The sequence below is a fragment of the Momordica charantia genome (assembly GCF_013281855.1).
Source record: "Momordica charantia cultivar OHB3-1 chromosome 4 unlocalized genomic scaffold, Mcharantia_2.0 BLBB01000004.1, whole genome shotgun sequence".
Taxonomy (NCBI): Eukaryota; Viridiplantae; Streptophyta; class Magnoliopsida; order Cucurbitales; family Cucurbitaceae; genus Momordica; species Momordica charantia.
Window position 1 is genome coordinate 21209221 of NW_028275162.1, and position 27480 is coordinate 21236700.

The 27480-nt window shown below is 35.1% G+C and overlaps 3 protein-coding genes across 3 annotated transcripts; all 3 read left to right on the top strand.

Annotated features, from left to right (window-relative positions):
* The first annotated feature begins 8298 nt into the window (after positions 1–8298).
* LOC111015677 (glutamate decarboxylase 4) lies at positions 8299–10370 on the top strand. Its single transcript, XM_022290774.2, has 2 exons — positions 8299–9511; positions 9609–10370. The coding sequence occupies exons 1-2, from the start codon at positions 8551–8553 to the stop codon at positions 10163–10165; spliced, it is 1518 nt and encodes a 505-aa protein (XP_022146466.2). The 5' UTR covers positions 8299–8550; the 3' UTR covers positions 10166–10370.
* Positions 10371–18300: 7930 nt separating this feature from the next.
* On the top strand, positions 18301–22636 carry PTR2 (peptide transporter 2). Its single transcript, XM_022290713.2, has 5 exons — positions 18301–18459; positions 19333–19438; positions 19721–19938; positions 20301–20857; positions 21520–22636. Exons 1-5 carry the CDS (start codon positions 18409–18411, stop codon positions 22340–22342), a joined length of 1755 nt encoding a protein of 584 aa, XP_022146405.2. The 5' UTR covers positions 18301–18408; the 3' UTR covers positions 22343–22636.
* Positions 22637–23279: 643 nt separating this feature from the next.
* LOC111015662 (uncharacterized protein At4g15970) lies at positions 23280–27352 on the top strand. The gene is made up of 4 exons (XM_022290755.2): positions 23280–23751; positions 24265–24630; positions 26138–26619; positions 27096–27352. The coding sequence occupies exons 1-4, from the start codon at positions 23458–23460 to the stop codon at positions 27100–27102; spliced, it is 1149 nt and encodes a 382-aa protein (XP_022146447.1). The 5' UTR covers positions 23280–23457; the 3' UTR covers positions 27103–27352.
* Positions 27353–27480: the final 128 nt, after the last annotated feature.

Consider the following 27480-nt stretch of genomic DNA (forward strand, 5'->3'; position numbering starts at 1 on the left):
GTTCATAAAGGTCATAAGTTCCTTTTATCCAACATAGTTCCTTGCAATCTAGTTGAAGAGGTTTGGACTGTTATGAGTCACTTGTATTGTATATATAATAAAAGTTACGCTGGAGCTAGCATATCATGACTAAGGGTGTTTACAGTTCAATTTAGTTAGGTCATATATTTTTAATATGAAAATGGAAATCAAAAACCGATCAAACTGTTAATTAAAGGAGTGCAAACTATATGGTACCTAATCATAAATCAACTGCCGATTTGGCGGTCTTTTTAGCATGAGGGTACGCTGACGGCGAGCTGGAAAGTTTCAAACGAGGGTGACATAACAACAAAGGGAGCGACTACAAACATAGAACTCTATGATCCGACGACAGCACTGTGCATGTCATGCGAGTGGAACATAAAAGGAATGAAGAGAGATGAGGGAGCAGTTGTATTTATGTAATTCAATCCACTACCAAATACATATTTGAGAAATGTTTATATAGACAATTGGACCTTAACCACCATTTGGGCTTTCTAACTATATTTGGTTACAATCCATAACACTTTCTCTTAGAGTTTCAATGGTTTACCTTAACACCCCCCCCCCCCCCCCACCTCAAGCCGATGAAGAGCGGTGCTCGAACATTGAGTTTGGTAGAAATCTCGTGAAATCGCAGCGGTGACAGAGGTTTCGTGAGTAGATCAGCTATCTAAGCAATCGAAGGTAGGTTCTATACTTTGATGTTCTTAGCTATAACAAGATCTCTGAGAAAATAGATATCTATTTCCACATGCTTCGTTCTTGAGTGTAGGATGAGATTCGAGCTGAGATGTACAGAGCTTAGGTTATCGCACCAGAGGATTGGCATTTGAGAAACCGCAATTCGAAGCTCGTGAAATAGGGTCTTCAGCCAAATTAGTTTAGACGTAGCTAAGGCTAATGCACGGTACTCAGCTTCTATACTTGACCTCGAAATTATTGTTTGCTTTTTTTTATCCCCACGAAATAGGATTACCACCAAGATAGACACAAAATCCAAAGGTGGACTTTCTGTCGTCTGGATCTGATGCCCAGTCGGCATCAGAATAAGCCGTAAGAGTCATGCTAGAGCGTTTTTGAAGTAAAGGACCATTGTCAAACGTCCCTTTTAGGTATCTAAGTATGTGTTTAACTAGTTGTCAGTGAGTAGTGGTAGGGGCATGCATGAATTGACATGCTTTGTTAACTGAGAAGGACAACTCAAGTCTGGTGAGTGTGACATATTGAAGCACTCCCACAAGGCTTCTGTATTGAAAAGGATTAGGAAGCGGATCCCCTTGTTGAGCAGATAAGAGAGAACCAGTCACCATAGGTGTAGAAATAGCATTAGCTTCCATCATGTTAGCCTTTTGTAGGAGATCAGTGACATATTTGGATTGTGAGAGAAAAATGCTATAATTATTGGGGTAAGAAACTTCGATGTCGAGGAAGTAACTTAGTTTTCCCAAATCTTTTAGGGAGAATTTTCTATGGAGTATGGAGATCAGATTTTGTATGTCCACCTCAGAACTCCCTATTATGACAATGTTATCCACGTAAATCAGAATATAACAGTTGTGTATACCATATATTTAGTAAAATAGAGACGGATCAACCTTTGAACCAATAAACCCAAGAGTAATAAGATAGGAACTCAGCCGCTTAAACCAGGCTCTAGGGGCCTGCTTAAGACCATAAAGTGCTTTCTTTAATTTGCAAACAAGATGTTGAATGAGAGGATATAAAACCTCTAGGTTGATCCATCAGAACTGCCTCATTTAGAAGACCATGTAGGAACACATTGTTAATATTGATTTGTCTTAGAGACCATCCTTTTGCTAGAGCTAGTGTGAACAGAACCCGAATAGTAATAGGCTTAACTACCGGGCTAAATGTCTCTGAATAGTCGATGTCTGCAGTTTGATGGAACCCTTTTGCCACTAGTCTTGCTTTGTAACAAGAAATAGACCCATCCGTATTATGTTTTATTTTAAAAATCCACTTACAACCCACTCTCTTTTGATTTGGGAGGGGAGTAACCAATTCCCATGTCCCATTTTTCATAAGGGCTGAGTATTCTTCTTCCATTACCTTTTTCGGTGATCATGCTTCAATGCTTCATTAGCTGATGTAGGCTCAATTTCTTTGTGATTAGCAAGATAGGCTTTATGTTTGAATATGTCATTCTTTGCCCTAGCAACCATACTGTGAGTATTTTGTATAGAAGATAGAGTAGGATATGTGGTGATTTGTGGAGTGTCGATGGGTGGAGTAGTTGGTATAGGTTCTAGAAGAATGTTTAAATCGGGAATAAGCTCATTAGTAAACTCAATGATAGGGTTAGTGATAGGAAGAGGTGATAAAAGATGTAGGATTTGAATTATTGGGAGAGGTAGGATTTGAATTATGTTGAGAAATAGGGGAAGAATGAGAAACAATGGTAGGTATAGTGGAAAGTGTAGGTAGACTCATGGTGACAGTAGGTGAACTAGGGAAATAAGGTATAGGAGAGGGTGTATTTATTTTGAACGGAAAATATGTTTCATTAAATGTAACATTTCGAGAGATGTATGAGCGTCCAGTGGATGATAAACATTTATATCCCTTGTGAATGTTACTATAGCCAAGAAAAATGCATTGAATGGAGCGGGGTTGAAATTTATGAGAGTTATATGGTCGAAGGCAGGGAAAGCATAAACAGCCAAAAGTTTTAAGGAATGTGTAGTTGGGTTTTTGATGAAAAACTTTCTCCATAGGGCTTACCCATTCAAGAATAGGCGTAGGTAGTCTATTAATAAGGAAAGTGACAGATGAGAAGGCCTCATCCCTGAATTCCCGAGGCATAAAAGAGTGAGATAATAGGGTTAGACCAACCTCAACTATGTGACGATGCTTTCTTTCTGCAATGTCATTCTGTTGGGATGTGTAAGGACAAGAGAAACGATGTTCTATTCCATGAGATTTGAGATAGGGGGTGAAGGCTTTGAACTCACCACCCTTCATCAAATTGAAAAGTGAGTATAAACAAATTTAATCGTTTTTCAATGAACGACTTGAATTGAATAAATGCAGATAGAGCTTAAGACTTTGTTTCTAGGAAATAGATCCAAGTATATTTGGAATAGACATCTATGAAAGTAATATAGTATTTGAAACTGTTTCGAGATGTTTTAGAGGCTGATCCCCATAGGTCAGATACAATCAGTTGAAGATGGGCAGTGTATATGGTTTGAGAAGGTGTAAATGGTAAAGAATCACTCCTGCCTAATGCACAAGCAGTACAAAAAGAATGTTTTTTATTAAGAGCAAAATTTAGATTACATTCATTGAGAACTTTGTTTACAACAAGATTAGAGGGATGCACTGATCGTATGTGCGATACATCCATTGGAGAATTACATTCTGGGAGAGAAGATATGGGTGGATATTTTAAAGTAGTGTGAAAAACATGACTGGAATTAGAATTGAGTATAGAGTCCTTGGGAGATGCCTTTAGCTTGAATGAGTAGAGCTCATTGTGGAGAGAACTTTGAAGTAGGACTTTACCAGTGTTGCGTTCCTTGACAAAACAAAAGTTAGGATGAAATTCAAGACAGACCTGATTTTTCCTAGCAAATTGACTAACACTGAGTAGGTTTTTAGTGACTGATGAGACATAGAGTAGATTTTGTAAATGAAATGTATGATTAGTATAAGTGAGAATAGAGGAATGGTCAAAGTGAGTAATAGACATACTTGTCCCATTGATAGTATGAATTTGTTGTCCATCCAGAACTTCATTTTTCACAGTAAGATTATTCAGGTCATTTGTAATGTGGTTGGTTGCACTGGAGTCAGGATACCAGTTTGTATCCTTGTTAAAATCAGAAGCCATTACCGTTGCTGACATATTATTTTGTTGTAAAAAGGATGCTACTGATTGAGATGGATGAAGTCTGCCATTGTAATTCATTCCAGAATTAGAATCAGTGGGTACACGAAAATAGCATTCATCGGTTGTGTGACCAAACTTGTGGCATATCTGACATTGTATTCTAGGCCTTGAATACCAGTGTCTGCCTCCTCCTCTCTTAATTTCCTCGACTTTCATATTGGTGTGTATGATAATTTCTATGATTTTCATTCTAATGAGAACCTGTATTTTGCTGTTGTGCTAAATTGACAGATGGTAAAATATAGTCTTTTGCATTTGTTGCTGTCAATTCTTTTTCCATTCGGCTTTCATGGGATGGTAATAAAGAAGTGACTTCTTGCATTGTTACTGATCCAGTTTTGGCAGTGATTACAGATATAGTATACTCGTATTCTAAGCCTAACCCTGATAGGATATGTAGTATGTGGTCTTCTGTAGTTATAGTCTTACCTGTGGCTTTCAAATAATCAATTAGATTCTTGATTTGGCGCATGTAATATTTAAGTGCAAGATTTCCTTTTCTAATGTTCTGTAATTTGGTTTTGAGTTCCATCACCTTGGCAAGATTTCTGTTGGTAAACATCTGTTCAAGACTGCTCCATATTTCTTTTTATGTCCTGCAATGGAGAAGATCAACAAGAATTTCTTCTCCCATTGAACCAAGTAACCACGACATAATGAGTCTATCTTGCTTCTTCCATTTTGTATAAGCTGCGTTCAGTCTTTGTGTTGATTCTGAATTTTCTGTTATTATCAGGTATCTTTGTAGAGCTTCAGACTCTTCATCAATGAATTCTTCCAATCCATGGCCTTCTAACGCAGCAAGAACCTGAAATTTCCAAATGAGTAAATGTTCGTCACTGAGTTTCAGAGTCGTTATTTTGTTACCTGGGTTTGTTGTTTGCGCGGCTGCATTCATGGTGACTTCCGAGTTGACTTCTGTAGAATCATTCTTTTGTATTGTTGTTTAGACTTCCGTAGGCTCTGATACCATAAAACGAGTGGAGAGAGATGAGGGAGCAGTTGTATTTCTGTAATTCAATCCACTGCCAAATACATCTTTGAGAAATGTTTATATCGACAATTGGGCCTTAACCACCATTTCGGCTTTCTAACTATATTTGGTTACAATCCATAACACTTTCTCTTAGGGTTTCAATGGTTTACCAGACGATAAATAGTGTTGGAGTCTGCAAGTAATGGAATGTGAATGTGGGTGGGAGAATGGAACTACAAAGAATTGGAAAGAATAAACCGAATAAGTTAATAAGTGAGAAAGTAAGTGAACCAAAAATGCATATTGAAACCATGTATTCATGTTAGGGGTGCGCAATGAAGTCAAGCGATGCGTATATAGTGTTGTGAGTGGTATGAAAAATTTGGTGAACCGAATCACAACTCTGACTAAATCATAAAAATCAATTCAACTTAGCTCGATTGATTGGTTTGAAATTTTATTGTGCACCCTTATGTCTAACCATCCAAACTAAGAAGCTCACACTTAGGGATGCGGCAATTTTCCCACCCAACTTGCCCTACACGAGGTGGTGATTTCCTAATTAATTGTGAACAAAGTTGAGAATGGAGAAACTTTTTTCTCGATCTAATTTTGAGTATGAAAAGGCCAATGAATTCTCCACCCTCACCTTCAACTATTCAATTATTTGTTAAATGTACTTGTTAGCTTTTCTACTCATACATTAATTATTATAATTAAATAATTATTTGTGAAATTGATGATAAAAATAATGAGTACTTTTGAATTTTTTTTTTCTTCTAAGTCTACCTTAAAATGTATGTTTAAAATATTTATTAATATTTAATCATGAAACCAAAAAAAAAATTCCCAACAGAAAATCTTGAGGAAGAAGAATCTATTTCTATGTTGACCACGTGACAACTATTAAAAAAAATATTTATCTTTTGTAATTATCTCTCTTAATTATCAAACTATTAAATATTGGTCCACATAAGATAAGCTCTTACGAGTAAGGACCTAAATATTTTTCATGTAATAATGCAACTCAGATGCTTTGTAATGGCCAACGCGAACGTAACTCAATGGTAATTGACATATACTCTTTCACTTAAGATTAGAGGTTCGATCCCTCATACCTCAAAGTGTGGGGTGAAGGAATTCAAATTAATTAATGATCTTCCGATTTGACATAAGTGTTTTAACCCGTTGGACAATACTTAGATGGTAAACCCTCATGTTCATCTAAAGGTTTGCTCATTAAAAATATCTCTTTTTCTTGTGAAAACAAAACTATCCTATCTAGAAAATGAATAAATCAATAAATAATGTTAAAACATTTTTTTAGTCCTAAAAAGTAGTTTTTGGTTCGCCGCGTCGACTTAAGACCAAAGCAAAGGAACGGTGGACGTCCAATTACAATAGTCCCCTTTTGTTGACTTTCTTTCATTCTTGACCTTTTGGTTTCAACCCTTTTTATTTAATTTTACACTTCTATTAGTCAACTTCCTCGACAATCGTCCCGACAGTACCTCAACAACTCTTTAAGATTGTTGTGAATCACGACGTGTTGTCGTAGAATTTGTCGGAGTTTGGGACTGAATCGAGTTAAAACTAGGTATTTCATCATGATTGATGAGAGTAAACCTAATGGAGCTTAATTAGATCGGCTCAGCCACTTCAAGACGTTGGCTCGGCCACAATCATGTGACAGAAGTGATGAAACTTGGAAATAAACGACGTATGCCATGTGGAATGTTCGGGATCCAATCAGCGTAGGCCACGTGTAAAGGCAAGAATGCCTTCCAACGTTATCTATAATGAAAAATTGTAGAAATTAAATTGAAATTAAGATTAAATCAAAGTGACTGATTGTTTTAATAAATTTCAATCTAATAAAAATCTAAAATGCACTACTTAATCATGTTAATCACGTAAATGTATGGTGCTATTATTCAATTTATTAATTGTTTGGAAAAAATCATCCCTCATTATTAGAAGACTTTCTCAATTGAAAAGTATAACGAGAAAGAAGGCAAACGACATCAAGTCTTCACAAACATTAACTAAAAATTTTAGGGTCTACAAAATGAAAATTTGTCAAAATTTTAGAGAATTGAAGTTATATTTTAACATATATAATTTTATTTAGTTCGAGAGTCAAAACTCAAACGCACAAGCATTGTTCTTTTTCAAAAAAATAAAAAAAATAAAAATAAAAACAGCAAGAGCTTAAGCTGTCAATTGATGATTGGTCCATATTTTTCTTCGTTTTCGAACAAATCAAACCCAGATTAAAAGAAAAAAAAAACCGAAAGATTCCATTGGTTTGTATCGTAAATGTGTTCATATTTAAGTTAGAGGGTTCAACGTCCAAATCTAAGACATCGTTCCATATTTTCATTTTAAATATAAAAATTACACGAAAGATTGCTATGGACATATTTTAAACTCAAATCAAAATCTTAAACTTCAAGAAAATTTATTAGTGATACATTATATATCATTTATATATTTAGTGTGAGTAATATAACTCACATGTATATCAATTATATTAATGATAGATTTTATATTAGGTATATGTTTTAATCTTTAATGTTTGGGGAGTTTTTTAATTTGAACTATATTATCTGAAAAGTTTGTCTTTAATATTTTAACATTTTTTTAATTTACTTATGCATTGTTGATAAATACCAGAATTGGCTTCTTATAAATCTACTTGATACGTCTCTTCGGAGACATCTGATAAATCTACTTTATACTGAATTGCTGAAATATTTAAAGGAAAAAAATGACATCAATTTAGTTTAAAAAAAATCTCTTAGGATAATATTTTTCCTCCTTCAAATTTCTACCCAATTCACTAAATAAATTTTTTTGCAACCAATTTTAACAGTTACGAAGGGTGAGAAAATAAATTGAAAATCCAAAGCGAGCAAGGATCACTCGAAAAAGGAAAATAAATTGAAAAATATTAAAATATTAAGAACTAAATGAATTGATGATTAAATTAAAAGATATTGAAATATTGGTACTAAAACATATATTTAATTTAGCCTTCAAAATTTATCTTGAGCTCAATCAACGTATCAACATAGCTAATTGGTATATATCTTTATGTTGCACTGTTGTATTAAATGTCTAAATAACCCAAATAGATTATAGTTTATAAATTTTAAAAAAAAAAAGTCCAGGTAGGTTCCCACCCAACTTAAAATTCAACGTACGAAAATATGAACATTACTGAAGCATACTTTAAGTTTTAACCATTTGTAACGTACGTTCACATCAGATTGCGCGTTAATCAATCCTCGGTGTCATATTCTCCTTTTTGAAACAAAACCTCCAAGTTGTCTCTGTTTGAAATCAGTCATCCAAAACCAAAACAACATGCTACTTCACAATTTTCTAATTTTCAAATCCATTCTCAATCTCTGACTTCTTCACCACTCCCTTCCTCCCTTCCTTCCTTCTTCAACTTTTGACATTTCCCATTCCAACAGTTCCAGAAATTTCCATTCTCCACTTCTTTTTTGTACTATAAATACCATCCTCTGTTTTCCATCCTCCTCACCAATCCACCCAACTTCAAACACCATCTTCTCAATTCTCAATCTCTCTATTTCTCCATTTCCATTTCGAATTGATATCCAAAATGGTGCTCTCTAAAACTTTTTCTGAATCGGATGTGTCTATACATTCAACATTTGCCTCTCGCTATGTCCGCGACTCTGCCCCGAGGTTCAGCATGCCTGAAAACTCCATGCCCAAGGAGGCCGCCTTCCAGATCATCAACGATGAGCTCATGCTCGACGGCAATCCCAGGCTGAATCTGGCTTCCTTCGTCACCACTTGGATGGAGCCCGAGTGCGACAAGCTCATCATGGACTCTGTCAACAAGAACTACGTGGACATGGACGAGTACCCCGTCACCACCGAGCTCCAGAACCGTTGCGTCAACATGATCGCCCATCTCTTCAACGCCCCCCTCGGAGACTCCGACGCCGCCGTGGGAGTGGGCACTGTGGGGTCATCGGAGGCCATCATGCTGGCGGGGCTGGCCTTCAAGAGGAAGTGGCAGAACAAGCGCAGGGCCCAGGGGAAGCCCATCGACAGGCCCAACATCGTCACTGGCTCCAACGTCCAAGTCTGCTGGGAGAAGTTCGCGAGGTACTTCGAGGTGGAGCTCAAGGAAGTTAATGTGAGTGAAGGGTACTACGTCATGGACCCTCTCAAGGCCGTAGACATGGTCGACGAGAACACCATCTGCGTTGCCGCCATCTTGGGCTCCACTTACAATGGGGAATTCGAGGATGTGAAGCTGCTCAACGATCTGCTGGTGGAGAAGAACAAGGAAACTGGGTGGGACACTCCCATCCACGTGGACGCGGCCAGCGGTGGGTTCATAGCGCCGTTCCTGTACCCAGAGCTGGAATGGGACTTCAGGCTTCCTCTGGTGAAGAGCATCAACGTAAGTGGCCACAAGTACGGGCTTGTCTACGCCGGAATTGGTTGGGTCATTTGGAGGACCAAGGAGGATCTGCCGGAAGAGCTCATTTTCCACATCAATTACCTTGGAGCCGATCAGCCCACATTCACCCTCAATTTCTCCAAGGGTAACACCACTTCTTCCAATTAAGTTGAATTGAATGGAATTGGATTCCACCCATGTGAGATAACGATGACATAATTTGTTTGATCAATTTTTTTCAGGGTCTAGCCAGATCATTGCCCAATACTACCAACTAATCCGTCTGGGGTTCGAGGGGTACAGAAATGTGATGCAGAATTGTCACGACAATGCAATGGTTCTGAAGGAAGGACTTGAGAACACAGGGCGGTTCAGTATTGCGTCAAAGGACGTGGGAGTTCCGGTGGTGGCGTTCTCTCTGAAAGACCGAAGCCGCCACGATGAGTTTGAGGTGTCGGAGATGCTGCGTCGCTTCGGGTGGATCGTGCCAGCGTACCCAATGCCGGAGGGTGCCAAGCACGTGTCAGTTCTTCGTGTTGTGATTAGAGAAGACTTCTCTCGGACCCTTGCGGAGCGGCTTGTGCTTGATATCGTTAAGGTTCTGGCAGAGCTTGATACTCTTCCACCGAAGAATAGTGTGAAAATTACGAGCTTGGAAAATGGTGAGCCGATGATGAAGAAGACGACAGAGGAGGCAGAGAGGGAAATTGCGACATATTGGAAGAATATAACTAAGGCCAGGAAAATCAAGCTTGCTGCTAATCAAGCTGGTCCTTCCGTTACCGTCATTGCCAAATAAGAAGTCGAGTTTCATGGCAGCAGTTCATAAGAAAATAAATTTCTTTCATTATTTTTATTATTATCTTTTTTGAACTTTTAAATTTTTGATTGATGTTATAGCTAATGTAATGTTTCATTTTTGCTACCTTTGACTATATAAATGTGTAACGAATTTTGAAATTGAATTAATAAAATAACTTCATTTTAGAAATAGAATTCGATCATTGCTTCAGCCTAGCCTACAATTGGCATCACATTGTTTTCTCTCTCCCTCTCTCTCCCTCTGTTTTGGGTAACCACCCTAAAGTATAATAATTGTTAGTATTATGGAAAGATCAAGTCAAATCCAACAAAACAACAAGAGACTCCAAATGGTCTCAAGGTGGAAAGGCTCGGATACAGAATCCCAATAGAGGAGCATAGATCGATACACGGAAGACAAGCGGCTTGGATCGACAGAAGCCGATCCGCGATCGGCGCTGACCAGTTCTCAACTCCGACGAGGATCCTTTGACGATTTGTGAAGATGGCTCAAACCTGTTATGTCTTGGTAAAACTCTACAACGACCCTTCAATTCAACATCCGACCCACAACAAGGTACTCAAGCCCAAAATGCTAGGTATCTTAGATTCAACCTTACAAAATCGAACTCTTTGACCATCATTGACTTCTGATTCTAACTTAAACATCAAATGTATGTGGCTAGCACCACACCAGTGTTTAGGTTTATTCATTTTGCAAGTTGACATCAGATCCATTTTTAATTATTGAAGATTTATGCGAATTTGGTGAGATCCATATTACCAGTTACATTTATGTTCCTATACTTTTAAAGGTAAAAATTAAACCCTCAAACTTTTCTCCTCTACTAATTGAACCCCCTTTCTCGAATAAGTCTAAGGTCCTCCTAAACATGTTAAAGGGTCCCATCTTCGACAGGTCACCTTTCCAAGATTGAGAAAGTGTAAATGAAAAAATTAGACCCTTAAACTTTTGCACCCCTAATCTGTCAATAATAAAAATTAAACTCTCAAATTAAAAAAAAAATCTATTTATTTTACTCTATTTCTCTATCGATGTAAGAGTTTAATTTTTACAATCGAAGGTTTAAGGGACCATTTGTTATTTGTGAATTTAAGATTCCTAGACCAGCATCTGGTTCCATGTTTGTTTTGCTAGAATATAGGATATCTGAGCTTATGAGATGTCTCGGTATCTTAGGATGTCCGTATAAATGGGAGACATGTAACAAATTTTGGATGCCTTTTTAAAATATGAGTTCTCAAGATTCATGTGTTGAGGGCATCAAATTTTTATATTTTTGTCCTTCATTTTTTTTAATATATTTTCTTTCACCAATTTTCTTTATTTTATCCTGAAATTCATTGTTTTTATTTTTAAATTTATAATTTATTCACCGTCTAATAAACAACTTTATGCAATTAAGTATATTCGTACACATTATATTTACATATATAATATCACTATTTATTTTTAATATTTTGAAGGAATTATATTATCAATAATATTTATTATCATAAATATATAATTTTAAAGCAACATTTTTTTAACAACCGACATATCTATAATATTTTTTTTAAAATATAATGTGATAATAAGATAAATAAATTGCTTCCAAGATAACACCAATTATTTAATTGTCTTATTGAAAAAATATTATATTAAAATTTCACTTATAAGAGTTTAAAATTTTAATTAATACTATTGAAAGTTTAGGGTTCTAATTTTTTTATTTACGAGGATTTAATTTAAAGTTTAAGAGTGAAATTGCATGTATTAGGTAGAATTTACTTTTTTTTTTTTTTTACTTCCTTTAACTCTGTTATAATACTATGGGTAGGAGCGCCAATAGACCTAGGCCTTCATGGGTAAGCAATCCAGTTGTAGAGTGTAGATTCGTTTTGGCGTGTAAAGATGTTAGTCTTGCGGCAGATTCCAAGTTTTAAACTCTGGGAGAATAATCCAGTCCAAAATTGGAATATCATCGTGTCTTTTTCTTTCAAATGAAGGCTAGCGAGAAATCTAATCATCAACATTTAAAATGGTCGCAAGTTTTTGTTCCTTTTTTTATTTTTCTTTTTTTTTATTGAAGAAATATGCATAGAAAACTTCAGGAAACACAAAATTAAAAATCCGAATCCAACGTAGGGTTGTTTTCTTAAAACAATTTTGTTCCCTCTACGGTACTCAAGGTTTCATGAACAATTGTCTCCCAGGATAGGACAGATATATCAAGTGAATGCAACACTTCACAGGACTCAACGAACTCACATTATTTAAGTACTCGTACAGAAGAAAAGAGAGAATTTTGATGGATCAGTTTTCCGATGTTACAAAACTGAGAAGAACCACGTATTTATAGACTATTTATAGTCATTCAAATAGTCATATTTTTTCATCTAAAGTTATGTCTTTTGATAAAAGGATATAACTTTTACAAATTACAAAAGACGCACCAGTTCATCAAAAGTTGCGATTCTTCAATTTTAACAAAAATAATTTTATTCAAAAAATTCCAACATTTTTTTTATTTAGAATAAAAGAATATTATTGAAAATCAACCAAAGCCATTATTACTATTCAAACACAACAAGTCTTGAGTAGTTACATCTACCAACCAGTCATGAGAACGAGAGCCCAAAAAAGAAGGATTAATAGAGCCAAAAGCAAAAGAAGCAACCTTGTGGATTGCCTTGTTTGAGGATCGACGCACATGAAAAAGATTGATATGGGTAAAATTTCTTGCCAACGTACGAATATCCTCCAACTAAACGTCAGAACCGCAACAGGAATCGGGTTCCTCGGTGAGTAGATTGATCAATTGCAAAGAATCAAATTCAAACTGTACTTTTCGGATATTCAAACGGTCAGCCAAATAGAGGTCTTCAAGGAGGGCAAGAGATTCTGCATTCAATGGATCATGGTAAGTCGATGCCAAAATTTGTCCCTTGTCATTTCTGCCGACAATACCTATTCCTGTTCTAAATTGAGGCTTCTTACAAGCTGCATCCACGTTAAATTTTATCCAACCTATCGGGGGAGGTGACCAGTGACTCTCAATAATCCGACCAAAAGTACTGATACCCGCCTGAAACATAACGAGCCTGAAAATCCCTCACATAGGTAAGGATCCAATCGCTTTTAATCCTAACGTCTTGAATTTGTCTTTGCATTCTAATTGCATTTTGGTTGTTCCAGATTGCCTAAACACTAATTTCAACCAAATCGAAATCCGAATCAAAGAGGTCTCCACCAAATACAACATTCTCTCTTGGATGGAATTATTGAAATCACACTGCAAGACATCTTGAGGTAACAGATTATTACATACATCATCTGCTCTTTTGCATTCGAATAAAGTACGGTAAGTTGTTTCAATATGCTTCCTCCAGACTAGACAATTCGGGTTTGCAGGAATCCCTTTCTTAATTAGGTTTCCCATAGAAGGCACACAATCATTGAACACTCTCCACAAAAACATCTTTTAACTTTTGGAGGCACTTTAAGCTTCCAAACAAAATTCCACCACCTCCCAGTTCTATTTTAGATTACTGAGGGGTTGGAGAATCTAATGTTCATACCTAGTTTATAACCACTCTTAGTGAGTGCTCATTTTCTGTCATAATGCCAAATCCAAGAATCTAGCACTTCAGTGCAGCTAATAGGAACATAAAGAATAGCCTGTAAATCGTCCTCATTAACCAGACTCCTCAGTTTTCTAGCATCCCACTACTTAAATGAGGGTAATGAAGTCAGAAACCATAAAATCTGCATCGGGTAAGTGCGAATAAGGCAGTTTGAAAGTGCTTTCACGAGGTACCCACCTATCCTTAAAGAAATTTGTTGAAAGACCCTTGTCAATTCTTATCCAAAGGCCTTTGGCGAGCAAATCACGACCCCAAACAATACTTTTCCAAAGATAGGAATTTGAAGAACTAGTTGTAGGGGTGAGAATTGAATCCTCGGGGAAATAGCAATCCTTTAGTAACCTTGAAACCATGGGATTATGATGTTTTAGAATTCGTCACACCTATTTTGTCAAGAGAGTTTGGTTGAAGGTCTGAAGATCTCAAAAATTAAATCCTCCACTATCTTTCGGCATACACATCTTCTCCTAGCTCTTCCAGTGAATTTTACGACCCTCATCCGTTGGGCCCCATCAAAATTTTGTAAAAGAAAATGGTGGTAAGTTTTATCTTCTAAATTTGTGCAGCTTAATGAATGAAAAAGATGTTATTCTTCTAATGTCATGGGGATATATTCTAACTTGTATATAATTAATATAATATGAGACTATATTTATATCGTCAATACTAGCTAAATTATATTTAATGGATTTGAAGACACTAAAAAATCTATAACCTCGTAGCAAATAATGAATTCATTGAGCCTTTTTTTTTTTTTTTCTTTTTTCCTATTTGCATTCATTGAGATTTAAGCCACAGGGGTTATCAAAGTAATTTGAGTAATATAAAACATGAGCAAGGCAGAAAAATATTTAGTTTCTTGTAATTGGCTAAGTCAATTTCACTTGAAACTTTTAGATTCATTATGATAATACTTTAGTGAAATTAATAGTCTAAGTTAGTTATTATTTTTTTTTTCCTTTTCCTTGTAAGGTTTGTAGTTTGATGAAGGATGAATTCTAAGTTTGACACGTGTCAGCGTAGCTCTTTCCAAATCATATAAAAACAAGAGATGATCTTTCGTGCGGTCAGATTTCAGCTAAAATATAGTTAGTTATAAGTATTATGCGGCTACGTAGGACTATTTTAGTATTAGTTCTTCTCAATTAGGTTTAATTGATACTTCTTAACTATACTTTTTTTAACACTTTATTACTTGAGTTTAGGCGCATTTTTGTTTAACTAGTAAAAAACACGCGGTGCACGTGAAATTTCATAGTTTTTATTTCAATGTTTAAAAATATAAAATTTAATTAAATAGTTAAAATTTATAATCTAATTTGGTTTTTTTTATCTCTAAATGTTTACCTCACCAAGTCTTTTCGTATTTTCAATTTTTATCTCATAAAACAACGTCTCAATAATTCTCATCTCCCACTGATGTGTTAGTGTGACTAAAAGTATTAATCTTCAATTACTTAAAAAAAATTTCTAAAAAAACACATATTCATGCATTTTTCATCTTTTTCCTAAACATAACAATACATAAAAGTAAATAAAACTTTATTTCAATTTCTTATTTGAGTCATTCAAAAATAAAATGACAAAAAAATAGTGAGTGATAGAGATGCGTTCAGGACAGCCGTTCTTTGCCATTCTTTGCCATGTTCGAGTTCCGATCCAATTCCTTGCCCTAGCTCGTCGGGAATGCCAACCGCCACCATGTTCCGATGGATTGTTTCGGCTATTTTCATCACATGATGATCACTTTACGAAAGAAGAGGTCATTGAGAGAGTCCTCGTGATTATCAAGTGTCATCCCAAAGTGGATCCGTCTAAGGTGATTCAATCTTATCACTCATTTTCCCTTTCCTTTTTCCAGTTGATTGAGTTGTTTGGAAAAAGAAAAACTAAAAAAGTTGAATATTCGATCAAACAATCTAACTAAATATAAGAAAACACAAGGCATTAACTAAAGGAGAAAACTAACCTACCGAAACAGAAAAGAAACTCAAGTTTTGATGAAGAAAAAGTTGGAAGAAAGAGTAAGAAAAAACTCTTTATATAATTGTAGAAAATAAAAAGTTACAAAACTTTTGAAATTCCTTATTAATTATAATTCAAAATAAGTTACAATCTTTTAACATGGAATCCTAACTATTCTAACTCTTTATATTCTAACCTTTAAAGGAGAGATTATTAGAAAGAGAAAATTAATTTGAGAAAAGTAAAATTTGTAAGGATAGAGACTAAATATTTTAAAAGAAATGAAAAAAAAAGAGAGTGCCGTGAGAGGGAGAGAGAAAAATTTATATTTGAAGGACAAAATTGCCTTTAAAATATCTATGGGAATGTTGAAATTAAAATGGTAAAATAGGGAAAAAAAAATTTTCACTATAACCCTTTTTATATATACTATAGATATAGATGCGGTCAGATTACATAATTTTTAAATTGAGTATAAACATTTTCCTAGCTTTAATTTTGAATGCTTTTTATTTAGCTAGGAGGGTTTACTAATTTCTCTACCTACCATATAAAAAAAAACAAAACAAAAATAAAAACTCCACCGATCAAATTTAAATTTTAATTTTATGACAAAATATTTACCTAATTATTTTTTTAGTACACAATGTAAAACTGGGGTCGAACCCAGATTTTTTTTATTAAAGATACGTGCTAATTACATTTAGTTAAATATTTTTACATCAAATTACTTTTGTAATTATTTTATATATTATAAGTTTGTGGACTATAGATATACATAAGCTGATTGCCCACTTACCGAGGATGCAGTCTAGATATGTGAGCCATATCATTTTGGGCTGTGGTCTCTCTCAATCTTCTAATTCTTTATTATTGTTTTTTTTCTCTAATTGCCCGCTAAAAAGACTATTAAAAAATTTAAGAGGATAATATGATTTATTTCTAAAATTTGTGTTTAAAGATATTTTTAAATACTAACTAATATTTTAAAGTTAAATAAAGATATCAACTATGTTTTCGAAATGTAAAGAAGGAAGGGCCTACTTGATATATTTTCTTTTGTTTTCTGTTAATAGTAACTTTTTCTTGTAAATTAAAAATGTTTTTGAAATCCTGTTAAAAAATTTTTAAAATGGAACATAGTGATTTTCAAAGATTATTAAAAAAAACACATAGATATATAATTTTCAAGACTATTTTTAAAATAAAATTGTTAATAGAAAATAATCGAGTCGCTAATAAGGGCTATTTAAAAATGTTAATTATCTTTTTTGTTTTGTTTTTTTTATTTTTTTATTTCTTGTTTCATCTTTTTGAATAAATAAAAAATATGTTTGATAATTAATAAACAAATAAAGATAACAATTTTTATTTTTTATCCTCTAAAATTTTAAATTGAAAAAATCAAAATTTTATATTTTATATATATCTTTATCTTTATTATAAATATATAAAAATGATGAAATAGTATTCCTATTTATAATTTTAAAAAAAATGGAAGTAGGAAAAACAAAATAAGAAACTTGATTTTTCTATTTCTAGAATTGACAATTAGATGTGAATTGAACCTCCGAGTTCTAAGAAATGAGAAATATATCTTAACCGTCGAATTAAGTTCATGTAGACTTCAAAAGGTTTTTTTTTTCGAGTACAACAATTATAGATGGGGAAATTTGAACTCGTGACTTCTTGATGTTTCGTATCATTACCACTGAGCTAACCGTAGATTTTAAAAGTTGATTATGAAACTAAAAATTTGAGAGTAAATAAATAAATTTTTATGAAAACTATAAATCACATGTAACATTGAATACAAAAAAATAATAATAAATAAAATTAGGCCTAAACTATTTTATTTTAGATCAAATTTGTCCATAAGTGATCCTATAGTCAACATCTTAAATTAATATAAACAACAAGATATACATCAAGCACCATAATTGTTATTACTATTGTTTATTACATATAGTTATAAGATAAGCTTATATCATATAATTTACTAAAAATTAAAGCGTCTCATGACTCAATCACTATATCTCTTTTTCTTTTCTTTGATTGTTGAACCTGATTAATTTTAAAAATAGATTGTTAATTATTTTGTTTGAATGATAGTTCTAGAATTTTAAAATTTTATATTTAAGTTTCTAATTTTTTTAGATTTATTTTATTTTAATCTCTAAATTTTTAAAATATTTTTTAATCATTCAACTTTTTAAAAATTAATTATTCTAGTTATTATAGTATCAATGGATGGCGTGATTTAAAATATCATATATATTTTTATAGTAATTATGGATATGTATAGATAATTATATAGGTTAGCTGAAGTGGGTATTAAATCAACGAATTTGAATAATAGAATAAATGGAAGATTTAAATCTACTTTTAATTTTTAAATTATAAAAAATGATATGAAAATATAATTTTAATTATTGGGAGTATTAATTTTTAATTTTTAATTTAATATTCATTTTCATTTTTTGACTGGCACGATCTATTGTTTTCCATTTCTGATGTGATCCCTTGACCCGTAGCCTTGGGAAGATATTTATACGAATCAATTGGCTTCTCCGAGTTCTCCCAAATTATTCGCCTTATCGTAATCTTTCAGATCGTAGAATTAAAGGAATGGGTTCTCAGGAAGGCGACCGAGCAATCTTGGAGGAGGGTCTTCTGCAGGTTTAATCTCTCTCCCTCTCTCTGTTGGGTCCTCGAACTTTCCGGAACAGGACTGTTTAAGCGGGTGGAATGGTCAAAGGGTGTAAATTTCTTGAATGCGGAACAAATATACTTTGAATCCGTGATATGATATTTTTCCCTGTTTTCGTGAGAGTTTTTAGACGAATATTTTGAATATATTCGGGGAAAAAACATGGTGCGATTTAATTGTTTGTGTTAATATAAGCACTTTATGATCTTACCGACGCTTATTAAGGGAAAATTTCATTGTCAATTCCGATTGGATTATTGAGTCTGAAATTCATGTTCGTATAATTTTGGGATCAGTCTTCTTCTTATATGATGTGTATTGTTGAAGTTGAAGCCTTTTATTTGGTTATATACAGCCGAGTCTTGATAATGTTGAAGTGTTTAATTGATCTGGAATTGGGGTGTGTGAATTCTGATGACCATGTGTTTTCCCCCTGCTCCTCCTTCTTCCCTCTTGGATGAAGGCTTCCTTAAATTAGCATGATTATGGGAGGATTTATCTTTCCCTGAGATCGATTTGCAACAGATAATCTCGGTTGCTCTCATTGGTGAGATCCTAATGAACCCATGGGATGCGAATTGTTCAAGTATACATAGCAGTTGGATTCATAGTAACTCTTAGCCAATATCTTGTCAACTTTATGATCAACATGCATAAAGTATAGATATTATTTCATATGTATTATAAAGGTATTTTAGTTACACTTTGCTCTTAAGACGTCATATTACACGTAACATGTTAAAATTTTCGTACTCATGGAACATGTAAGGGTGGACATGTTATCTATCCTATGCTGCGGGTTCAACTCCTATGGATACTTAAATTTTGGTTTCACTCTGTAGAATGAAAGCAATGGACTCTACACGGGTGATGGCTCAGTTGACTTCCATGGGAAACCTGTTCTCAAGCAAAATACTGGAAACTGGAAAGCATGCCCCTTCATTCTAGGTGACTTTTTGTGCTTTGGTAAAATTAGCATAAATTAGTGAATCAACTTGGACTTATCTATTTAAACTTCAACATTCAAGATATAGTAATCTAGCATCATTCTTCCTCTAAAGATTTTGTGTTTCTTCCCCTTTGGAGATGCAAGTGCAGTACATTTTTCTAAACGTTTTTTCCCCTCCTTTCTTGTTTTCAATTCATGTGAAGTTCAAATATTGAGTTTTTATTTATTTATTTATTTTATTCTTTACTTGACATTTCAAGCCCCTTATTTGGAATATACAGGGAATGAATGCTGTGAACGGTTGGCCTACTATGGGATTTCAACTAATCTTGTCACTTATCTTACAAAGAAACTACATCAAGGAAATGTATCAGCTGCTAGAAATGTCACTACTTGGCAAGGAACTTGTTATCTTGCACCTCTTATTGGAGCTATCTCGGCAGATGCTTACTGGGGAAGATATTGGACAATTGCTGCTTTTTCAACAGTGTACTTCATTGTATGTTTAATCTGAAGTGGATACCCCCTCCTCCCTTCCCCAGCATAGATAAGATTGTTAGTATTTCTGTATATTTGTTTGCTTTCGCAGATTGTAGTGATTAGTGTCATTATGTTCTTTAGTGATTAGTGTCATGATGTTCTTTCCTTATACATTTTCTCAAAAAGTTCTTTTGAATTATGATCGTATTCTCATGTTTCTTTTTCTTTCCAAATCCTACATGTATTAAACTTAGGGAGGTCAGTTGTGGACCAAATTTACTCTATTTTGTTGCATAGCATGCACCAGTTTTTTCTACCTGCATGCTAATCTAAATATTTTGTTTGAAGAGTGCAACTTAAAATGCATTTTTTTCTTTACAGGGAATGTGTACATTGACTCTCTCTGCATCGGTTCCTGCTCTAAAGCCTGCCGAATGTGTTGGGTTGATGTGCCCCCCAGCTTCTTCTGCTCAGTATATTGTATTTTTTTCGGGTCTGTATTTGATTGCCCTTGGGACAGGTGGAATCAAACCATGTGTTTCATCCTTTGGAGCAGATCAGTTTGATGATACTGATCCTACTGAAAGGGTTAAAAAGGGCTCGTTTTTCAACTGGTTTTACTTCTCTATCAATATTGGTGCTCTTATATCAAGTAGTTTCCTGGTTTGGATACAAGACAATGCTGGGTGGGGTCTAGGGTTTGGCATCCCTGCATTATTTATGGGCCTTGCTATTGTAAGTTTCTTTTCCGGCACAAGGCTCTACAGATTTCAGAGACCGGGAGGCAGCCCAATTACAAGAATGTGCCAGGTTTTGGTTGCATCGTTCCATAAAAGAAACATAAAGGTTCCCAGCGATAGTAATCTTCTGTATGAGGTGCAAGACAAAAGTTCTGCCATTGAAGGAAGCCGTAAGCTGGAACACAGTGATGAACTGAAGTAACTTTCTTCCTTACTAGAGATATAATCATTAGCCGCTTAACAAAATATTAGTCTTATTCCTCTATTAGATTAGCATCTTATTCTGGTGGGGAAGGCTTTTATTCACGTCAAGATTCCTTATGATGGATTAACTGATGCAGTAAAGCGTTGGTTTTCTATCAACATTTATGTATTAGCATGCATAGCGGAGGACCAAATTTTCCTCCTCCCCAGTTCTCAAGAAAGTTCTGATATTATGTTAGTGGGATCTCTCAAATGATAATTGTGATAGCAGTAATTAGTTCTTTAGTAGATTTTCAGCTTGAATCAGTTTGGTGTATAGTTGTTACATGCAGAGGCATGTACCTATGATAGAATCATGTAAGATTATATGCACATTTGAACCTGTTCTATTCTAATCATGTGGAAATCTGGTTGGGTAGTTAACAACCTTACTATTGCACCATGGTCACTGAAATTTAATTAGTTACGGTCTGTTTATACCTTTATTTGTAAGAAATAGCATCATTTTGTTAGTCCGCAATTAAATGAAGTTTTAATTAGTGGTTATACGTGCATAAAAACTCATTAAGTTATTTCTATCATTCTTCTTAACTTCACTGACTGCTATATTAGCTATTCACTGAAGAAATTTGGCCCAACCTTTATTTGTGCTGCAGATGCCTTGATAAAGCTGCTGTCATCTCAGATGCTGAATTGAAAAGTGGCGACTTCTCCGATCCATGGAAGCTTTGCACCGTAACACAGGTCGAGGAATTTAAGATTCTTATCCGCATGTTCCCAATATGGGCAACTGGAATCGTCTTTTCTGCAGTATACGCCCAAATGTCCACATTATTCGTGGAGCAGGGGACGATGATGGACAAGACCATCGGTTCTTTCCGCATTCCTCCAGCCTCTCTCTCCACCTTCGATGTAGTAAGCGTTATTTTCTGGGTTCCCGTGTATGATAGATTCATAGTCCCAATTGCAAGGACACTTACAGGAAAGGAGAGGGGATTCTCAGAAGTGCAGCGGATGGGGATCGGTCTGTTCGTATCGATTCTTTGCATGTCAGCTGCAGCCTTTGTAGAGATCAGACGACTGGATCTTGCAAAAGAACTCGATTTGGTAGATAAAGCAGAGGCTGTACCACTGAGCATACTATGGCAAATACCACAATATTTCTTGCTGGGTGCAGCAGAAGTATTCACTTTCATTGGGCAGCTGGAGTTTTTCTACGACCAATCTCCAGATGCGATGAGAAGTTTGTGCAGTGCACTGTCTCTGTTGACCACTGCCTTGGGGAATTACCTCAGCTCCTTCATTCTAACCATTGTAACTTACTTGACAACAAGAAATGGGGAGGTTGGATGGATTCCAGATAACTTGAATGAGGGCCATTTGGATTTCTTCTTCTGGCTGTTGGCTGGACTCAGCTTCTTGAATTTGCTGGTGTACATTGTGTGCGCCAAACGCTACCGCCCAAAGAAGGCCTCTTAAAGGGGAAGGAGAAGATGCTGTAAAGCCAGAAGAAGAAGCCTTTTCCAGAAAGCATATTTTGGCCATTATTCTGGTCTACTGTATATAAAATTATAAGCGGCCCACTTCCCCTTTTTTTCTTCTTTCGTTTAATTTAAGTTCATTTTTTCACTGCAATTTCATGAAAAAATGATGTTATGTGCTTAAGAAAAAGTATGGATTATCAACCATCTTTAGTGGTTTAATAGTGTTTGTATTGTAATTTGTTTTTAGTTCTTTATTTGAAAATAATAGATTCTTATTTGCTTCTTTCAATATCGAGAAATTTATTATTATGTTCAAGAAGGTCACGGTATCTACATGATTACATCTTTTTTTAATACATGAATCGAATTATTAAAAAAAAAACAAATATAGAGAACAAAATATGTAGGATAGAGATATAATTATGTAATTTCAAAAATTCTATGAAGTATAAAATAGCCTCTGCAAGATTGAGTGTGAGAGTACAAATTTAGACCTTATCGACAATAAAAGTAGTTTTGTTAACATAGTTGGATTATCTAAATATATTAACAAATACATCACCCTTCAATAAACAAAATAGGAGCATTGTGATTTAGGCATATATCTTGACCAGGTGGCTCAAATCCTTATCTACTCACGTGTTGTTGTATTGAAAATAAAAATTCAATTCAAACTATAATTCACATCTACTCTTTTTTTTTTTTAAGGTCGGAGGTCTCGTACTCCAAATTGATTTGTACTACCAAAAAAAAAAGAAAAATACAACGTGAAATGTGAATGTGCACTAAAGAGAGCAACTGCAACTCATTAACTTTATGATCTACAGAGAAAGTCAAGAAATGGAGAAATATAATTAGAGAGATCGATTGCTTTTATTTAATGGGTCAGTTCAGAAGCTTCTCCCATTAATGGCAATGGCTGTGGCTCCCACAACGCATCACAATTGACAAATCTCTTTATTCGGCGTCTCTCTCTCTCTCTCTCTCTCTCTCTCTCTCTCACTCTTCCAGTCCAGTCCAGTCCAGGCGTGGCGGTGCGTTCCCACTCTGATTCCTTCTTCTTCTGCTGCTGCTTCTAAACTTTGAATATGGTCCGATCTCCAGCCCTAGATGCTTCAACGTCGCTTCGCTTTTCGACGGAGATGCTCTACTTTCACCACCATCGCCGCCTCTAATTCTTATGTTTCCGCCATGTTCGCCTACTCCTCCTCCCTCCCCTTCCGCCGTACTCTGCAGATTCTTCTCCTCTCCGCTGCCATTTCCCTCTCTTGCCTTGTTCTTCTCAGAGAATCCCACTCTCTCCCCTACCTCCATCTCTTCTCCTTCTCTACTTTCTCCGATACTCCACCTCTTTCTTCACCCTACTTCGCATCCTCCCTCGGCGACGTCGACGAGCCTTCTTCGGTGAGTTTATGCGGTTACCTTTTTTTACCTTCCCGCCATGTTTTAGTAATTATCTAATTGGTCGTTTTAGCATTAGTTTCTGTTCTTTAGTTCTTGTTTCCATATGCAAGTTTTCGCTTCTCGTTCGTTTGAATTTCGTTGATGGTGAGTGAAACTGGACTTCAATTAATAGGTCTTGATGATGAGGGATGTAATAAACGCGAATAAGGAAACTTTCCATACCTCGTCATGAGTGTCATTTTGACATTTAAATTATCTTATTTATTTATTTATTACGCTTACTGGTGTTTTCAAAGATGAGTTTTACCTGCCAGCATAACAAACATATAGAGCATGGTGTGGCTGATATGCACAACGTATTGGAATGTAGCAAGATTTGCTTTTACGTTTAACTTGTCTTATTTAATTACAGCTTGATTTTAAACTCTCATTCTTGAGGTTTGAACTTCTTCTTTTATGATCTAATTTAGACTGTTACTTCTCTTTGTTTTTGCCTCTTTCGGCTGGTTGTAGGAAGCTGATGAGTATGGACTGGAAAGGGTCTTAAAAGATGCTGCAACAGAAGACAGAACTATTATTTTAACTACTTTAAATGAAGCATGGGCATCTCCAAGTTCAGTCATTGATCTCTTTCTTGAAAGCTTCAGAATTGGAAATCATACTCGGCAACTATTAAACCATTTGGTTATTATTGCATTGGACAAAAAGGCATTTATTCGCTGCTTGGCTGTTCATATTCATTGCTTTGCTCTTGTTACCGAAGGAGTTGATTTTCATTTAGAGGCATATTTTATGACACCTGACTACTTGAAGATGATGTGGAGAAGGATTGATTTTCTGCGAACTGTTCTTGAGATGGGGTACAATTTTGTTTTCACGGTATCTCACTCTCTCCTTTCACCTTGAGATAGTTGCTTCCTCAGTTTTAATTGGCATCAATAATTTTTTTTTTTTTTTTAATTACTGTTTAAGGTTGAGATAAGTTATAACATTCCTAAGTAATTCATTTGCTACCAGGAAAATGCACATTGACTTAATTACTTCCCTGATTGAGATGACATGAAAACATTCATTTTCGTAGATACTATTGCATTTGTTGATAAAAGATTTAGATTGCAGAGACATTAGAAAGGTTTGAGAGTACTAATTTAATGCTCAGAAAGAATAAGTAAACAGCGTGCTGATCTTAAGCTTCTCTCATCTTTTTCTTTTTTTTTTCTTAAATCTTTTGATAAAATAGTTTCCCTGATCTTTAAACACCCACCCACGGAATTTCTGTTGTCTTTTTATGGGGGAGGGCATGGATATAGTAAAGTAGATAATGGGTGGTAGTGGTACAACCATTGGTATGTTCAATGAGTTTTTAGAGTTTTCCTTGTGTAGGGATTTTTCTGGAATTTTATTACTATTAACAGATATGATATGACATGACTAGAATGTGGTAGAGTCACCACTTTTGAAATATAGTTGTACAGTAGAACACATTAAATCTTCTTGTGCTCGAGAGTTTCTGGGGCAATCTATGATATCGGAAATGAAGGAAGTGACAAGACTAAGATTACCTGTTAGGAAGTTGAAGATGTCAATACTGTATTTCTATAACATGTGTTGCAGACATGTATAAATAAAGGTGTCTTTCCAGTTGATATAAATTTGAGTAATCCTACATGTATCAGGGCATCTTAAGTCTTTTCGTCACTCCAGTGGCCACTTGGTTGTCTTTGTCTTGGAACTTGCTTGGGTGGTTCAGAGGAAGTTTTTTTGGAGAAGGAAAGATTCCTTTATCAATCAAATGTCACCTATGCTCCGTAGATTAATTTGAGAATTAGGAATTAAGGTCATGGCCAATTGATTGCCCACTTGGATTGCTTTCTCCTCCACTATCAGCAGTAACTCCCATATTTGAAAACCACAGGGGCCCCACCATTTTTTTCACTTACCTTCCATCCCAAGGGTCAAACATCAAACTACAGTAGCAGGACATGCCTTATGCAACTTTATGGAAGGCAGAGTTTGGGAACTAGAAGATCGGAGAAAGAAACATAACTTCTTGCTTTCTCATGCCTACCATCCATCCCATTGCATTTCATCGTCTCGTATTGCTTTACTAAGCTGTATCAGACTAGATACATCTATTGAGTGAGAGAAAGGCCTCAGGCCCGGGAAGGGGAGAGTGGCCGAGTGGTCAAAAGCAATGGACAAACTTTAGTTGTTCAAAATCAGCTAGTTGGCTGTTTACCACTTACTTTCTTCAGGATATATCAATTTTTACTTCCATGCATGTTGGATAATGGCAATTCGCATGCTCGTCTAGATCAAGATAATAATTTTACGATTTATTCTTTCTGTAATTCTTTAATTCCCTCACTCTTATTTCTTCCTCCAGGATGCTGATGTTATGTGGTTCAGGGATCCATTCCCAATCTTTGATATGGATGCAGATTTCCAGATTGCTTGTGATCATTACCTGGGCATCCCTGAAGATTTAGATAACAGACCGAATGGAGGGTTTGCCTTTGTGAAGTCCAATAATCGGTCAATTGAGTTTTACAAGTACTGGTACTCATCTAGGGAAACTTATCCGGGATACCACGATCAGGATGTTCTTAATAAGATCAAATATGATCCTCTCATCGATGACATCGGACTAAAGTTCAGATTCTTGGATACTGCTTATTTTGGTGGGTTCTGTGAACCCAGCAAAGATTTGAATCTTGTAATAACCATGCACGCAAACTGCTGTATTGGAATGAACAGTAAGCTTCATGATCTTAGAATTATGATTGAGGATTGGAAACAATTCATGTCGCTGCCGCCATATGTGAAGAGTTCATCAATTTTGTCCTGGAGAGTTCCACAGAACTGCAGGTAAGGCACCATTGCTATCTCTTAATTTGATATGCTTCAGTACTCCTAGGTCCTGGGTTTGGTTTCAATATGGTGCTTATGCATTTAAAAGTCTCATTTGGGTACTATGATTTGAATTTTTTAGTTTTAAAAGATTTAATTTGGTTCATACAATCTAGTCAAACTTCACAAATTGTCCTTAAATTGTTTTTACCCCTCAAAAACTCATTTATTTTTCCTTATTTTTGCCCACCTTAAATTCTAGTGTATATTATGTATATTATTACCATGTAAATAGAAAACGTGCCAAGGGTAGGGATGATTTGTGAAAATTGACTAAATTATAGGGACCAAATTGAAACTTTTAAAACTTAAAATGATAGAAACCTCAAATCTTAGGTTCCAAATTGAAATCAAGCTCAAATTATAAAGAGTAAATATGTATTTCAACCTTCAATTTCTATATTTGATTTTTTTTATTCCTCTTATTGTTCCAGCATCTGATATCCGTGATGACAATCTCCAAGCAAATAATCGACTATTCATACCAAACGCAGAGTGATGCATTTTGAGCCATCATGTTTGCATTGCAACCAAGTCGAGTGCTGTGGGCCTCTAAAGACATCTCTACATTGCAACTTACACCAAGGTGAATGTTAAAGAAAGCATATCCCAGTGTTGTGCCTGTATTCTCTTTATCTGCCAGTTCATGTAAATTTATACCCGATAAATTTCGATGCCATGGTTCAAGTGACTGTACATTGCCAAATCATGGAAGCCTGAAGAATACAGCCTAACCAACATTAGGTAGCTTGCTGGCTAGAAAATTTGGTCCAAGAGGCTTAGGCAAAACTGTTGAGCGTTTCAAAAATTCAAAATATA